Below are 16923 nucleotides of genomic sequence, written 5' to 3' on the forward strand. Positions count from 1 at the left end.
TGAGTGTTAGTCGCAGCACACTGCTAAAGTTAACAGTGCGCACACTTGTTAACCCATTAAGACACTCTGTGCACAACATGGCACCTGGCAGGTTCAAAATCATGCCGGCCACCATCCCGTGCTCAGAAGGAGTGCTTTTGTGAAGGTTTCCCACAGTAAAACAATCTTCCCGTCACACGCTTGGAAAAGAGGGAGTGCCACCTGATCTCCACAATGTGTTTGGATTTATTTCGGCGCAAGCTGAGGAAAACGAAAATGGCGAGGGCTGTGGAAGCCACTTCTCTGGCAGGCTTCGAGGTGGCAGGTGGCTTCGAAGCAGAACCTGCGAAAGTAACAGAAATGCGAGGAACGAAGGAGGCAGGGGCGACGCCTTTGTCGCCTGCCGCATCTTCTTTTGAAACCGTCGGTGCTCATGCGTGGTGGGCCCTGATCCCAAGGAACTAGGGGCCCCGGATGCTGTCCTGCTACAGTGTCGACTATAGAAAACCCAAAATAGTGCGTTCCCTTTTCGTGTGTCTGTGTGTATCTTGCAGAGAGGCCGGTGCTCGATGGGGCTGGCTGAGGCTAGGGTTTCACGAGCGCAGGGGACGCCATGTGGTCTTGCTGTTTTTTTTTTCTCCGAAGGACAGAGGACTCTAGTCGTTCCGAGGTTCGGCAGGCCTTCAGGAAGGAAAGATGACCCGCGACCAGAACTTGTCCTTCTGACGTGCATCTGCTCTCCGAGCTGGTGTGGTCTCCTGTTGGCCCGAACCAATCCCTGCTCCTGCTCCAGTTGGAGCCAGCGCTACTGGAACAGCCTTACCGCTGCTGGCCTGCGAAAAGCTTTCGTCGATTCCGACGTTCTTAGCCCGGAACCGGAAGAATGGGCATTGCAGACGACCTGCCTTCGGCTCAGGGCTTTCCAAGAAGCGCACAACTCCAGTGCTTTCGCCACTGCAATTGTCGTTGTCATCTTGCTGCGGTGACGGCTGAGCCGGATCGTTCTTGTGTTTCTTCCCCTTGTGTGGCTGCGACAGCTTCCATCTGATGCCAAGGAACGAGGTCTTTCCGCCAGTCTTGCTCACGTCCTGCTCGCCTTTGTATGTAGAAGGCTCAGTGCCATCAGTGCTGTTGCCCAAGAAATCTGAAGACGTGTCCTCTGCGGCACCTTCGATGGCAATCCTTGCCGCTGGTGGGGCAGCCGCCGAGACATGCGCGATTACGGCAGGTGTTTTGTCTGCGCTGTCTGGAGCGAATGGACAGGACATAACGTTGTTTCGAACCTTAAAGATCGGTTCTCCGCCCTTTTTCTTCATGTCCTCAGGTGTCGCTGCATCACCCTCGATGTTTTTGTTCGGCAGTCTGCTGTTGATGAACATGCCGATCTGCGAAATAAACAAAAAAAGATAGACAGTAATTTGGTCCGCAAGTGAATACCAAGGACCTCACTTTCGTAAACCAAGGGGGGAATTGGCTCAACTACTAAATATCTTGAGTTTAGGTTTTCTAATAAGCAAATTTGCTTCCGCCATGCACCCTACTACTGAATGAAGATGCAAAGTGACACCACCCAGCTAAACAGGAATGTATATCGGACCCCAAGGCTCAGCATTTACTGTCACCTGAAGGCGGTCGGTTCTCTTCTAGGTACGCATTTCATGTTTCCTGCCGAGAGAATATATTATTGCGTCTTCTGTGCGGCGCCTTAGGACATTTTTCATTTGAGAACTGTTGATGCATGCTGCATATGCTGTTCTCATGAAGCAGTACGAAGCGTTGAGGTCAGATGATAGAAAACTAGCTCTGGTGAGGTGAAGGCAAACGAAGGAGCCACTCTCGAATATGCTACCTTCCGAATACATGTTTTAACGGTCGATCTATTCACTCTTACTCTGCTGTAATTGACAAAAAAATCGATCTTTCTATCTAAATCGCGGCACATGTCATCCTGAGGCTTTTTTTTTTTTTTTTTTACTAACGATCGCCCAATTCAATATGAAACGCCAAAAGCGACTCAGATTTGCTATCCAGGTCTAAACTAGCTCGGTGATACAATTTTTTTGCAATAGAGAGTCACCCTGCTGGTGTTCTCATTAACACATTTAACAAGTAAAATGCCTTACCGATATACTAGAGTTACTGTATATTCTACCTGCTTTCAACGTCACCTAGTGAAAGTATCTACCTGGCGCATGACTGATCTAATCATGTAGTTTTAATTAGCGGAAACACTTTTTGTCTCCTTCAATCTTTGAATAAAATTTAAACATTATCCGTCAGCATTTGAGGCAAACTTCTATTTTCTAGCATTCGGCCTATTTTAGGACATGCATGCGTAAGCTCAGATCCGTACACTTAAGACCTAATAAATAAAGTAGAACGTGTCGAGACACAAGCAGCTCTTTTAACAGGGTATTATTATTTTAATCTCTCAGGTTTGGGTTGGATGGAAAATTCTCTCCTAACGCAAAAAAAAATGTAAAGATCGAAATTTACTCCGCAAACTATATGAGGATGAAACTGGTATAGGCTGAACAACGCTCATTAGGGAACCGCATTACGTTTAGTCTAAGAGAGACAGTGCTCACAAGTTTAGAACTTATGAGTACCGTATTAATATGTTGAAGTATTTTTTTTTCCTAACACAGTCAATGACTGGCATAATTATCGGTGCAGAGCATACGACAAAGATGAAAAGAGACACAGACACACAGCGTTGTGTCTATGTCTCTTTTCATTCTCGTCGTATGCGCTGCACCGACACTGTCTAACCAACATGCCCGAGCGTCTGCCTTGACTGGAATCAGTTTGCTCACTAAGTGACGGTTACGCCTGATTTTGAAAATTTGATTCAGAGCCAAATGAATGCACTGAGAGTTTTGTTGTGTGTTTCAATATGGTTTAGTTTATGAATGATCCTGTACTCCTGTGTGTGCCGTTTAACACGTTTTTCTATTTAAATTGTTCTACATGTTATTTGTTTCCAGAATTGTTGCAATCAGTTTTGTTTATTGTTGCAATAACTGTTGCAGTCATGTGATTTACGACGAAATTTTGTCCTTGTGTCACCACCTACAATAAAGCTTTACTGGCAGTGCATGTAGGCCGAATAAATAAATAAATAAATAAATAAATAAATAAAAAAATAAATAAATAAATAAATAAATAAATAAATAAATAAATAAATAAATAAATAAATAAATAAATAAATAAATAAATAAATAAATAAATAAATAAATAAATGTTGTGCTGACACTTCTGAGAGAGTAATCAGCACCTCGCTCTGGCGATTTTGGACTCACTACAATAATTTATTTGTTAGACCCTTCTCTGTGATGTCGGGCGAGAGTCCAAGCCAATGATACCAGTTAGTGAGTACATCTTCAGAGCTACGGAAACCCGCGTGGTCTCTGTTCACTTTCGTCCACTCCTGGTGACTTTCTCCGTTCCCGTACCTCGTCTGTCTCGAAGGAAGGCGATGGGACGGCTGATGCGCGGCGCACGGGTGAGGACGAAGGCGAGAGGAGCATGCTGTCGTCGGCCGGCTGCTGGCCGGCTGCGGCTGGCTGGTCCTCGCCGCTGTTCCTCGATGCGATGTCGACCAGGTAGCACCGAAGCGGGAAGTCGCCCACGTCCAGGTTGTCCTCAAACACGTAGTCCTGCTTCGTCAGGTGGCTGCACGACAGAGCAGGGGGAAAGGGGGGGGGGTTCGATTACCTGACTAATGACGTCCAGAAAAAAAAAAAAATTCAGGGGGGCACTTTGTTGACCTCAAGTGCGATGAGCCGAAAGCCCTAAGCGCGGTGTTGCTGCTTGTGTCACTGATGTGTTGTTAAGATGTTAAGCTTCGCCTCTGAGTGTGAAACGCGACAGCGTGTTGCAACGCTGCCAGGGAGTCCACAGAACGACATCGCCCGTTCGGTTCTACGCCTTGCTCGTCGATAAGTTGGTTTTTGAAGAAAGGACATGTATCTGTCTGGCATACCTCGGTGGACACCTGAACCTCTCCGTAACGGGAAGGCAGGAAGATGGGAGTGAACGAAGACACCGTATTCACTAGACGCGCCTTTGTTCATTTCAAGCCATAGAGCTGGCATGGCGGAGTGGTTAGCATGCTCGTCTCTCACTTCGGCGATCGGGGTTCGATTCCCGAACTCGACCAATTTCCTACCAGGTTTTATTTATTTATCTGGCCTGATTAGAAAGGTTATACTAATTGGGTGATTAAGAAATTAACTAAACTCATTTCCACTTATTTTGGAGTATCACTATTGTACTAGCCAAAGTACAATTGGCCCCGTTTGAAATTTGCGCACTGTGACGTCACGACCGTTTCGACCAATTGAAAAGCGTGACATTTCTGTCGACAGCTGCTGCTTACAACGACGCATTAAAGGCTTCCGCCTTCATAACAATGCCCACTAAAGAGGTCCCAGTATGCTGCATTGGTGTGTCGTGTAAAACTGAGGAAACTTCTCACAAAGTGTACAGCTAGGGGACCTAGAAGTAATGATATACCACATAAGTTGAGCGCTATTTAAGACAACCTGCTAATTGTACAGACAGTCTAATATACTGGTTGAAGGCACATTGAGATCCCTAATTCAAGCAGCCAGGCAGAAGATGAAATAAAACAAAAGGACGAACAGTGGAGTCATTAAGAAAACAAGTTTTTTCTTCAACCGGGAAATCATAATTTTGGTCTCTGCCTTCATTCTCATTGTCTTCCATACTTACCCGCACCCGTATATTACAAGCCATAGTCGGTCAAGCACGCGTTCCTGTCTTGTGATGTGTTCCACGTAAGAAGTATAAAACATTATATTCTCTCTTCACGCGATCTGATAAGCTAGTACTTGAGAAGAAAAACGACTACCCGCGCCAGACATCATTCGCTATTTCCGGGCCCCTGAGCGTATTCATTCAAAAGGCAGTCCTGTGCGACTCCTTGCTTTCGCCGGTGCTTCGTCGTATTTTTACTACTCTGCAGACAAGGATCTCCTGTTTTCTAGCCGGGGAAGGGAAGCCCTTCAATTGTTTCTTACTTTTGCAAGAACAACGCGCTGCGACCTGCTACTGTTTGCGCTGGCGATAGGACACGCGGGAAAATACGAACGAGTGGTTATATACAAAGCGCTGGAAGCATAACAAACGACAGCGTGGCCTTTTCCTTTGGAGTACGGAGGCGGTGTTTGTTCGCCGCCCGACGTGCATGGAAGTAAAATCTCGGAGCAGGTCGCCACCAGCGTCTGTTGACACTTCTAGCGAACGCAAGACGGTGGGCTGGAGTATGTACAAGTGAGGAGCAGGACCGAGACATCGTGTGCCCTCCATATTCTGGCTTGTAGCAAAAGAACAAATGCCCGATGCGCCTGGCGTGTAGAGGCAGGCGCCTGAAGTTTGAGCAGCAAAAACGGTATAACTCTGCAGAAAGTCGAACGTTTTAGGCCGCCATGTTTCTCCGGGCTTCGGCTTACATAGTACGGCTTGCGAACAGCTTCAGAGGTCACTATACCCATAGGCATGTATGTGTACATGTGCAGATGTTGGCCTATGTCTCTGTGCGTATGGTAGTGTGTGCTCGCGTACGTGCGCATTCTTGTGTAGGCGGGCACCGTCATTGAAGTGTTGCTTCTTCAGCCAGAAAGCAGCTTTATTCTTCGATGGCTACGGGGAAGAACACTTTCAGACTTCTATGCTTGCGAGTAAAATTTGATTGTTAATTTAGTATCCTTACGAATCACTTAGGTCTCCGTATCACATAGTGCAGCACCGCACTTAATTGTTGCAGCTCGCCGCAGTGTTTGAGGCTGTTACGAAGCCCTCCAAACACCTGTCACGGGCGACTACAGAGAAAATATTCCGGAGACCTATACGTGGCTCTTCCGACATCTCTAAAACAATTATAGCTTTGGAGGATTTAAGAGCCTATTCCTGCACTAATGAAGTGCTGATTAGAAACTGTCAGTGTAAAAAAAAGAAAAATGTCTCCCCGGCCTTTCTGCGCTAATTCATACCATTTATGCACTCTTCCGTTTGGTTCTTTTAGGCGGTTCATCCTTACGAATACAGAAGCATTGTGCCCTGCTCAAAATGTGGACTTCAAAGACGAGCCAACGTGCTTTCAAACGAGACATCATGTTAACGGTCAATTATGCAATAATCCTTTATAACAACCTCTAATCCACGATTTTTTGCAAATATCTTCAGGTGTAAGCTATTTGCCACCGCCTACGAATTCACGTTTGCATCATAATGGGCTACTTGACTAGAAAAACACCGGAAGAAGAGCACGCCGCCCATCCTCACCTTCTCGCCACCTCGGTGAGGTTCACCCTGGACGGCTTGGACAGGCTCTCAGTCTTGTTCGCGAGGGTGACCGTGTTTCCGAAGAGGCAGTACCGGGGCATTGTCATGCCCACCACGCCGGCTGTCGCGTAGCCCGTGTGTACGCCGATGCGCATCTGCGATAAAAGAAGCGTAGCGGTTCCATGTCCACTTAAATTTCAGAACATTCGACCCTCTCAAAGGTAATAGAGTAGTACGAAGCATAACAATTCTTCTTTGGGCTTGTAGTGAGCAATAGCATTTTTACTAGACTAGTCAGTAATTGAAGATGCATGTCATTTCAAGAAATAATGTTTGAAATAAGTAATAAGAAGCATCGTAGTCCCAGTACGCTAAATAAAAATGTGCTGCAGCAACACAGGTGAAAACGAAATCAATCGCACAACTACGTAATTAAAAGGGCCCCAATGGTTCGGAAAATTGGCCAGTTTTGGTCATTACAGTTGAGACACGCAAACGATCGTGTAAATAAGAGAAGAGCTCATACTTTTCTCTGATTTTTTACGCATTACTTATTCTTTAGCACTTGTTATTATTGTAAGATAGAAAAATCTACTACGTCTTTAGCGACTATTTAATAGGACACCAGTGGGAAAACTAAAGGAACGCAGAAGCTCAGCTAGGTTGATAGATAACCGTTCGGGAACTCCACCAGCTCTTTTTCCTCTCAAGGTAGCTGCGCTTCTGAAAAAAATCGCGAAAGTCCCTGATTTCTTTCGCAATTTACAAAGCAACAAACGCCTGTGCACGACGTCATATTGGAGTTGTGATTTCTGAGGCGAATTAGATGAAGCGAGAACTTTCTAGACTAATCATGAAAAAGAGCAATAACTACAAACCCTTTGGTATATATCAGCAGATAGCGTCATCATATTGTTTTTCAAAATAAGCCCAGTTTTTAATCCTTCGTGCCAATGCCAAGCTCATCGTATGGGAACAAAGGCAACAAACGTGAGATTCCGTCTGCCCTTGCTCTATTTAGGTTGCTGAGCACGACGGCATTGCGCAGGCCGAACGTATGGTGTGAGAAAACGGCGACGATTCATATCTTTGTATGTCAACAATACTGGACACGCCGCTATAGGGAATATGCTTCCGTTTCCCGTCGAAATAGTGTTGACCGTGAAAGCGACGAAACAGTCGTCGCTAGCGAATAATTCACGTGAACAGGCTCAGTTATCAGAATTCTGACAGACTTAGCCAGTCTCTCGAATTTACTGGTTTTTTTCTGCGTACTGAACCTGCGTTGCCGTTAAGGATTACAGACAGGGAATCTTGGGATAATAATATCTCATTCAGGTTAGACACATCTTCGTCTCATCCCCACTCTCTTCCTGCGTATAAATGTTTTCGCACGGTGAAATAAAACTTGGTTGATTGTCAGTCTTATGTCTAGAGTTGCTGCTTTTGTTGTCATTTTCTAGTTGACAGTCGCATTCATTGTTATGCACCAACTGACTCAGCAACACATGCTTCTGCAAGCTGCACTTCACTTTCTTTTCATTCGTGACACCGATGACGTTTTCACTTCCCTGGAGGCAGCATCGTAAACTACGCCGTTTCTTGTTTCAGTCCACCTGTTTCTTTTTACAGTGCGTCTCTTAAAATGACGTAAGGGCACGGTAGCGCTGCATCAAATAACACCAGTATTCGGAGATTTCTCTTCTTTCGCCAGTCCAACAGTTGCGGGTGTGTTGCTGGGTGAATCGCTTCCAAACCGCTTCGCAGTGTGATGGCGATAGCGGAGGCATTAGTTCGTCAAAGTTCAAATTAATGGCTAGCGCGCTTTAACTTTTTGGAAGCCGCCGGAAAAGCGTCAATCTAATTCTTGGTTAGCACGTTTCTTAGTGTTGTGAAGATGCACTGGCAACTCTGCCCTACAGGAAACCTGCCTAGCATTTTATAACCACTAGCAACAAAGGTCGAAGAATAAGAGTATGTAGTGGTCGTGGCTACAAATACTCTCCACGGCACACTGTCACTGTTGCTAAGCGATTGCAGAAGCAGTTATCTCCGGTGCTCTTTTCATGTTCTTAATAACATGGAGTAAAATTATTATTAGTGTCAACAAATTCAATGGTTTTTAGTGTCACTGGCCCCGCTGTCTACTAAAAAAAGAACACGTAAGCATATTTTATCATCAAGGCCTTATCGCGTCTGTGATCGAAAATGATTTGTAGCAAGGGGCATAGAACAAAGCACTTTTTTCAGCTGTACAAATGGAAATACCGATATTGTTTCTAAGGTCTGGGGCAAAAATATAAGCAATGCCTGTTTCTATTTTCACATGTCCCACCGCGTGAAGATAACTTCCACATATTATAAATGGTGCACGAATTTGTACAATGCGAAATACAAGGTTCATTTATCGGCACTACAGAAACCTTCGCCGGAAAGACAATATCTTCCCTTTTCCATACAAGAATTAGGTACTTAGGTTGAAATACGTTTCAGTTTTATTCTATTCACCTTTCGTTGGATGCTTCGGTATAGGTATAAAGAATATTTTATGACGTGTACTTGGCTGTGACTATTCGCAATCTTCGAGCTTATGTTTATTGGTTCCACCTGAACATCATTCTCAGGTCTACCTTCTTGCGGCCAAGAGTAGCGCACAGCACAAAATGATAGAACCACTTCGACCCTCTCACGTTACGCTCAATAAAGGTACTTTAAGTGCGCTTACATTGGGCAGCGAACAACCTTTCCGATCAGACTCTTACTTGTGTAGGCACTCAACATATGAGCAAGTCATTCAAACAACCATTGTAGAAGCTTGGGCGATTTGTTGGCATTCATTGCGCTCGTCTGTCGTCTCTTCCCTGAGTACGTGTCTTTTCGCGCTCTTTAAAATGCATTTACATGATTGGGCTAACCGCATATTTCATTACATCCGAGGGCATCAGACGCAAGTGCAGGTGCCTCCAAGATTCGTTGTAATATCAGCTCATGCATCTCAATATCTGTACTGCGTTCCCTTTACGACTGCATTTCTGTTTTCACATGCATTCTCACAAGACATCCGAGTAAGAAATTTTATGCGAAACAGAAAGATTGGGGCATTTCTACAAAAACTTTAGTTCTCAATAGTGTTTCAGATTTTAACACGTTATTGACTCAAGGCAGGTAGCGGACACCCCTTGTCTCCACTATCTCAGAGCTCTATACGGCCGCGTGTAAGTGGCAGTAAAACTTGCCTGGATGGGGTCTCCACTGACAGGGTTTACAACGGTCTTTGTTGCAGTGATCATGTCGAGCCCCATAGCAACCAGCCGGTCAGCGTGGTCTTCCACGAAGTCTGGAACACCAGCCACCACCACATACGCGTCACCGATGGTCTCCACCTGTAAGGGCAGTGTAATGAGCTCAGCAGACCTCTCGCTCACCCTTTACTGCATAAGGTATTGTGTGGTACATCGGCTCATAGCCCTCAGTGACAATGTCACCGTACTAAACCGTCAAGTGTGCTCTGGAGTACATGAAGTGACGAAGAATTAAGGAGCGCCGAAAGATATGTTCTGCCCATGTGTTTTAACAAAAATATTAGCGCATACATACGGTTTGCAACTTTGAAATTGCTGCACCAGAGCTCAGCCAAAAGTTTAGTCCCATGCTATTCTTCAGTGCTTTTGTTTTTCGCTGTTAGTATGCCTCCTATATTCATTTTAAAACAACGTTGAAACGCTGTAAAAATCTCGCTTTGGTCCTCTCCGTGCGCTGTTTTTGCTTATCTCCGAAAACAGAAAACATGAACAAATATTTCTCGCGTTCGACAATTTACTCACGCTCGCATTCATTTAAAGATACTAAGTCCCTCTCATATTCTGACAGCCTAACGTATGTTGACACTCAGATCTACTGATATCCGCATTTGGTCACCGATGTTCACAGCGGCTGGCTGATAATCATTTATTTGAGTAAGCTCCCGATCTATCACAAGACAGTCGAGCCTTGAGGCAGCTGTCTCATCACACACTTTCAGAATAGGATGGTTGCCGCGATTCGTTAGGGGCGTAGGGAAATACCGAGGCACCAGTATGCAGGCGTTCGCCTTATTGTCCGGCGCCTGTGCACTGGTGCCCCAATTTTACCCTATGCCTCTAACCGATAGCGTCACCCTAAATTAGAAGTCCCTAATGAGTCAAGCTATGCACGAAATAGAGCGATGACTGCACCTCTTGGATCATTATGCATATTGAGAGGCTGTGAGTGGGCAGGAAGTGATGGCGCTGGTCTTGTTCAGCTGTAGTCGATACGCGGCGCGACAATGCTCTTTAAGAGTTCTAATATAAACTCAATACAACTGCAGTTTATTGTCGAGGTCTCGGCCAGACTGGGTAATATAGGAGCCTAATTTAATGTACACATACACATACACTCAGCGGAGCTCAGGTCTTCAGTTCATTCGCACTCAAGGGTGCTCAGGCTATTCTCATTCACGCATACTCAGAAAGCCTCACATTTTACCTCGAGCAGGATCCGGCATCCACTCCAACCCACATGCTCACAACCGCACTCATAACCACTTACACTCAGTCGCGCCCCGTCACTACGGGACTTGCGGTTGGTTTAGATTCTCACTATCACTAGCGCACGTATACGGCTGTAAATGAGGCGAAATTAGCGCACTTAAGTGTATGCCCACAAACCTATGGTTAACTTCTAGTGTGTGCTTTTATTTTCTTTTACTTTTTCGATTGGGCTTTTTGCCTGCAGGCTTCATTAATTGTGGACCGGTTCTATAGGCAGCACGTTTTCGTTTAACTTTGGTCTGGCTTTGTCTCCGCACACGAGCCATTTTCTTGCATAAACAACAATGGAAACTTAAGCCTTCTGCGTCAGGAACTGATTTGTCACTTTGTGCGCATGTTTAACGCCTCTTATGTTAACCAAATTGCGCGATTTAGGTGCCGTCTAATAAAACATTTTACTAAATCTGATCCCGAACACACCTCACGAAACCTTAAAACACGCGATGCTAGCTCGAGGTAGATAAAATGTCGGTAAATCTGACTAAGGGTGAACGAATCTGCAGTGAATTATTTCAGTCTATCCCGTTCATGCTGACTAGCGATGGCCACGTTGTTGTAGGGCAGCCGAAACGTCCTGGCGTTATGCTCGGGCTTCTCACCTTGTAGACGCCGTGGATGTGAGAGAGGTTGTCAAATTGTAGGTACAGCTTGTTGAGCAGGCGCACGATGTCCATAGGTGCGCAGCTTCCGCACATATTGGTGAAGCCCACGATGTCGGAAAAGAGACAGGATACCGTCTCGAACTTCTCAGCCTCGACGGGAAGGTTCTGGCAGAGGAGCTTGGCCACCTGTTGTTATAGTGAAGCGGCCTTTTAGCATATTAGTTTGGAAGAAAAAACAATTGTTTTTTTTTTCATGTAGAGTGGAAAGTAATGCCCCTATATTTTTGAACAGCAACTATTCGTCTCACGTATGCCTGATAGCTTAATATCGTCTAATGAGGTCGTCGAGCTGAGAACTAATACGATTGAAACACAGCAGATGTTCAGGCTTCACTGATAAAAGAAAAATTCGCGTTCTCTTAATGTGTTTGAGGGAAGGCTTTAGGTAATTTTCTGAAACATGGCTTTTACGTCATATTATTAATTTTGCTGGTAGACGTCAGAAAACCGGTGAATCGTCTTAACTATAACCCTGGCTAACTTGTTTCTAATAATTCCCTTTTTATTATTAGAGTCAGGTGCCTGGTAGGAAAAAGAGATTTGTAGTCGGTCGCTAGTGACCGCCATATTAGTTTTTATAACTTCGAAAAGGCGATTTCCCAAGGCGCACTAGCCCAATAAAGTTTGGCTCCATCGTGCCAGAATGCATGCGCTTTCTCAAAGCATGCAGGCAAAGCAAGCCCTTGAGTGCACGGAACCTGTCGAAATAGCCAGATTTTGTGGCGCCGAGTGTGCCGAAATATTAAAAAAAGTGATATCATTCTCACTGACAACAGGTTACAAATTTCGATTTGTAACAAAGCGCCGACCTCTTATAAATAAAAATAATCATAAGAAACTAGTTAACGCGCTTACTAGTTAAGGTGATTCAACAGTTTTCTGGCGTCGGCCCGCACTGTTAACACAATGCAGCAACAGCCATATTCAATTCAAGTTTATTTGCATCTATACATGTACAGATGACGGGAGTGCAGACAAAAAGCCAAATGGATTTGGCTTGACGGGGTCTGTACCCCCTACAGAAATGGCACTGTGCACAAATAAAGAGAACGCAAAGATACAATAACGGATAAACGAAAAAAAAGTATTAGTGAACATTCTATGACATTCTATGCTATAACAGAAATACATACGGCCAAAAAAAAAATCAATGATAGAATGCTGAAAGGATTTAAAAAGCAGGAAGCATAAAGCATAAAATTATAGAAATAAAATAGCTTTGAAATTCACAAACATAAATAATAAGTTACTAACAAGCAAAGAAAATTGGTTAGACATTCATGGCGTCAGTGTATACTACAGCAAAGCAAACAAAACAAAAAAAAACAAAAAAAAGCAAAAAAAAAACAAAACAACTTCTTTATCTTTACCTAAAAAAAAAACCTATTTTCAAGAATTACCTAGTCTTCATTACAACATCTATTTCTCGCCTGCATCACGCCAGCCAATTTTTAACGACTGCAGGATTCGAAGGAACGATGCGCACTTGATGTTTGTTTTTTAAGCAGCCAGTTACCTTCCTTGCTGCAAGGGAACTTTAAAGCGTTCATGTGTAATGACCGCTGGCCAGTCTCATGCCTAACCGTGGGGCCTACTTGAGTGCAATATCTCAACAGCGGGAGTTGGAGGGGCGAGGTAACTGCTGACAAGTGTAAGCAATTCGACACGCAGCTGCAGCCTGACGTCTTTTGATTGCGTGTTGAGATATGAAGCTCGGAAATGCCTCGGGCCAGGAGTAACGCCTTGCCAGAATCCCTGTCAGTGTGTGGTCATAAGGAACTCTATTATTATTGGTTACATTGACAACAAAACAGGCTTCTTCGACTTAATTCCTATAGCCTAGCCCCTGCCATCCGCGGCTACATTGTCCGAGCGAAAAGCATAGGCACATAATGATCAATATGAAGGAACTCAGGTATCTGGAAAAAAAAGTCAATTTATTTTCACTGCACGAGTGCCAGAAAATGTTTCCAGCTTCGCAATGCGGCATACCTGATTTTAGACGATTTTTACTGCCCCTGCATAAAAACGCACGCTGCTACTCGAACAAAGAGCATTCATATAGAAGCAGAAGCTGAACTACCAGTGCACTAGACAAGTGTTGTTTTTTGGTTAAGAAGTAGGCGCGCTATGCCTCGAGCAGATATACAAACACATGTATTCGACGCAAACGATGCTTCGCTCCGCAAACAGCATAGATACTTTCTTGGTTGAAAACTGACGTCATTCGCTTCGTAGCGCGAGATCTCTCAACACCACAAAGTGGTCATTTTGCATCCGAAATGCAGAGCTGTGTGTTAGAGCTCTCTAGCGTCTTCCATTCCGTTTATTTACGCATTCAAGTGGTGAAAAAACAGATGTGCACGCATCGCATATGCATTGCAACGCGCGAGATCTATCCAGGGTAGATGGTGGTAGGGTAGCATGTGGCGTTTGTTTGCGGACACGCCTCAAACGAGGTGCGGTTGCGGGAGCAGTCGCGTCTTTCTTTTTAAACGTGAAGCAACAGCGCAGGGAGAAACCACGCCTTAGCAAATAACACGCTTTAGGTCTAGACACGGAAGCCACCACCCTCTCGAATGCAGCACCTGGTACTGTTTGCGTTGCGGCGTTCTTCTCGTACCTCTGTTGCAAAATGCAGCAGTGAGCGGCCTCCTACCCGGGAGTCGTTAGACTCGTGGAGCGCCAGTGTGTGCATTCCGCTCCCCCCCCCCCCCTCTCTCTCCCTCTCTCCATATTTCCGGTTAGGGCACACGCGACAGGGACATGCAGAAGGAGATGTCTCTGTGCCATACCGGAACGACAGGTCCATCCAGAAGGAACGAAGGCCTTATTAGCTCCCTTTGGCGCACGTGCTGAGGGCGCTCCGAAAACACCATGCATTATTCCGTGGTGTCCTAAAAAATGACTCTTTCCTGAGAGGCACGGCACGATGACATGATACCGGGGCTCTACGCTGCAAAAGCTACAGGACGTGCCGGAAGTATAGCTCACAGAATTACACTCTCCAACACCGTTTATTCAGTTTGTGTATGCAAGCAGTCTGCCTATGTGAATCTCCGGGTATGTGCTATATTTAACGTTTTACAGTTTGCTAGTAGCATTCACGGTTCGAGCTATAGTGGTGATGGCAGCCGACAGACGTAATTGTAGACACAAACTTTTGTGCTGACATTACAGCTGCCTAAGGCACGCGGCGGCGTGATTTCTTGATTTACTTATTAATGTACCTAACTCGGCTACAGACCTAAGTCTATATTTTCAAGACAACGTTTTATACTCTAACGTCTCTTAACGTTATTATTGATAAGCTAACCAAATGGAGCTGCCCTAATTTGCAAATAAGGAGGACTTATCATGAGAGATTTTAGAGGGAGCACGCATTGCTCCTTATTGATTTAAAGATAAGCAGCGAAAGAAGTTATGGCCACAGTAAATTTGTTATATGATGGTTTATAGCTGTGCAAGTCTTGGACAGGAGTCAGGCAGTTTCTCGCGCACTAAATTTACAGCTTAGCTAGACTAGTGCAATTTGTGCACAGATAATATTAAACGGTACTTTCTCTGTATTTAAATGAAAAATCAAAGGACTCTGTGGCTAATTTCTTTAGATGCCTCACTAAAATTCTACGCCGCTGCACTATGAGACATAGTAATCTCGGTCGTAGCCCAACACTGTCTTGGGTGCGGCCACCCATCTACCCATAGAGTGATTAGCTTACAGACTGAATTGGTCTAAAGAATACTGCAAGTAAGTGAACAGGGATCACAGACGTTCAATTTGAGTCCACTGGCTGTAGAAAACCTATGCTTGTTACGCTCTTTTGACTGCTGGGAAGGCCGAATTCTCTTTAGTGCTCCCTTGTAAGTTATCTGTTTTTACCCAGCGCGTATGCTTTCTTTGGGTTACAAGCTGAACTCGGCCAGCCTTTGGACCATGACACTGATTGAACATTGACTGTAATACATCAGCAGATAGAAATGGCAACTTTTTGGTGCCAGATAACAAGCATTAATCTTAAACAGTGCAAGATTACTAGTAACATGCGTTCTCGATGCATCATCTTTACACTCGATTCTCGATAACTAGATGCAGCAGCGAACCGCAACATAGTTCGATTTATGCGGAGTTTGAAATAACCAGAAGCTTTCTTTCCACTTCAATTTTACAACGCTAAGCACCAGCTGGAACCAGTAGCTGTTCAAATTAAACAAGTTCAAAAATAAAACGAGAGCGAACAATAAGCTTTCTGGTTAGTAGAGAATTGACAGCCATAGCCCGGTACAAATTTGTGGCAGAGTAAGGCTAGCACGACTAGCAGAGAACCACAGCGATCAAAGCAGGCCTGCAGAGCACTTGGCTGAATAGTTCTAATAATGAGTTACAAGTAAAATGTATTTGTTGCTTGTATTAATAGTACTCGTGCATTTAGGGCTCATTAGGGGTTACAAGGGACTGTAACAGCTGTAGCTTTAAGAGATTTAAAAGCATGCATATTGTCCGTGTCGAATTGCTTTGCGGTGCTCGTCCATTCACCTTTCGTTAATGATTGCAGTAAGTGTTGATTTCCGCGTGGCGAGTCCCTGCCCGTGCATCCCATATACGACTACTGCCCTTTAATTGGTGTAGCTCCAAGCTTGCCCTCTATCCTCAAAACCGGCCACACCTTAGGTAAGTATTGGCAGAATATATTAGTTATGCATAGCACTTCCAGGAATCTCTGTAGCCTGCATTTAGTACTTGTCAGTGGTTACCAAGCTCATTATAATTCATTTGTTATTCCAAGTCTCGACAAATGTACTTCAGCGTTTACTAAGAAAATTCGCCCGAGTGCTCTGAATGCTAATGGACTACCGGTCACAAACAACAAAAATATTGGGTGCCTTTAGCATGCCCTGTTACCGTTACCGGCATTCGAGTACCGGGAGGCCGCACGCAGCCAATGCGCATGCACCAATAGCCTTGACGGCACCAGATGGCGCCAGGTGCCCGGCTGCTGCGCGCGCTCCTGTAGCATCGGGACCAATCAGCGCGTGCTCACCGGCGGTGGGCGGGCTTCTGGCACTCTGGCAACGGTAACACGGTACGAGTTATGCTAAAGTGTCTATATTGCCACGTATCATTGTAGTGTCCGTTCGTTCGAGCAAGGCCGCAGGAAAGGGTTGCTATCATTTGTGTTCGTGACGCGAGAAGCGACCGGACTAATCTCGATTGATCACAGCCATGCCGAGCTGCATCTACGTGTTTCCAGATTACTCTAGATGATCACGACCTGCTATCTCGAAGTTTCCTTGCCGGGATTAAACTGAACGATGCCGCGAGCAGCGGGCATTCGTAGATCGACGACCGACGAGCACGTTTGTTGCTTACGCCGCCGCCGAGTGATTCAGTTCTTGTGCGG

General features: G+C 45.0%; 1 protein-coding gene across 1 annotated transcript in view; it reads right to left on the bottom strand.

Annotated features, from left to right (window-relative positions):
• Nucleotides 1-214: 214 nt before the first annotated feature.
• Nucleotides 215-16923, bottom strand: part of LOC149371407 (guanylate cyclase soluble subunit beta-1-like) — a 103302-nt gene continuing 86593 nt past the window's right edge. The window contains exons 8-12 of the mRNA XM_089585166.1: nt 11459-11647; nt 9525-9671; nt 6289-6443; nt 3435-3654; nt 215-1364 (exon numbers count right to left, since the gene is read on the bottom strand). Of these exons, the coding sequence (XP_089441292.1) occupies nt 663-1364; nt 3435-3654; nt 6289-6443; nt 9525-9671; nt 11459-11647 (1413 nt within the window). The 3' untranslated portion in view covers nt 215-662. The remainder of the gene's footprint in view (nt 1365-3434; nt 3655-6288; nt 6444-9524; nt 9672-11458; nt 11648-16923) is intronic.

This window comes from Amblyomma mixtum, chromosome 1, assembly GCF_055824585.1.
Source record: "Amblyomma mixtum isolate Tamu chromosome 1, ASM5582458v1, whole genome shotgun sequence".
Lineage (NCBI taxonomy): Eukaryota > Metazoa > Arthropoda > Arachnida > Ixodida > Ixodidae > Amblyomma > Amblyomma mixtum.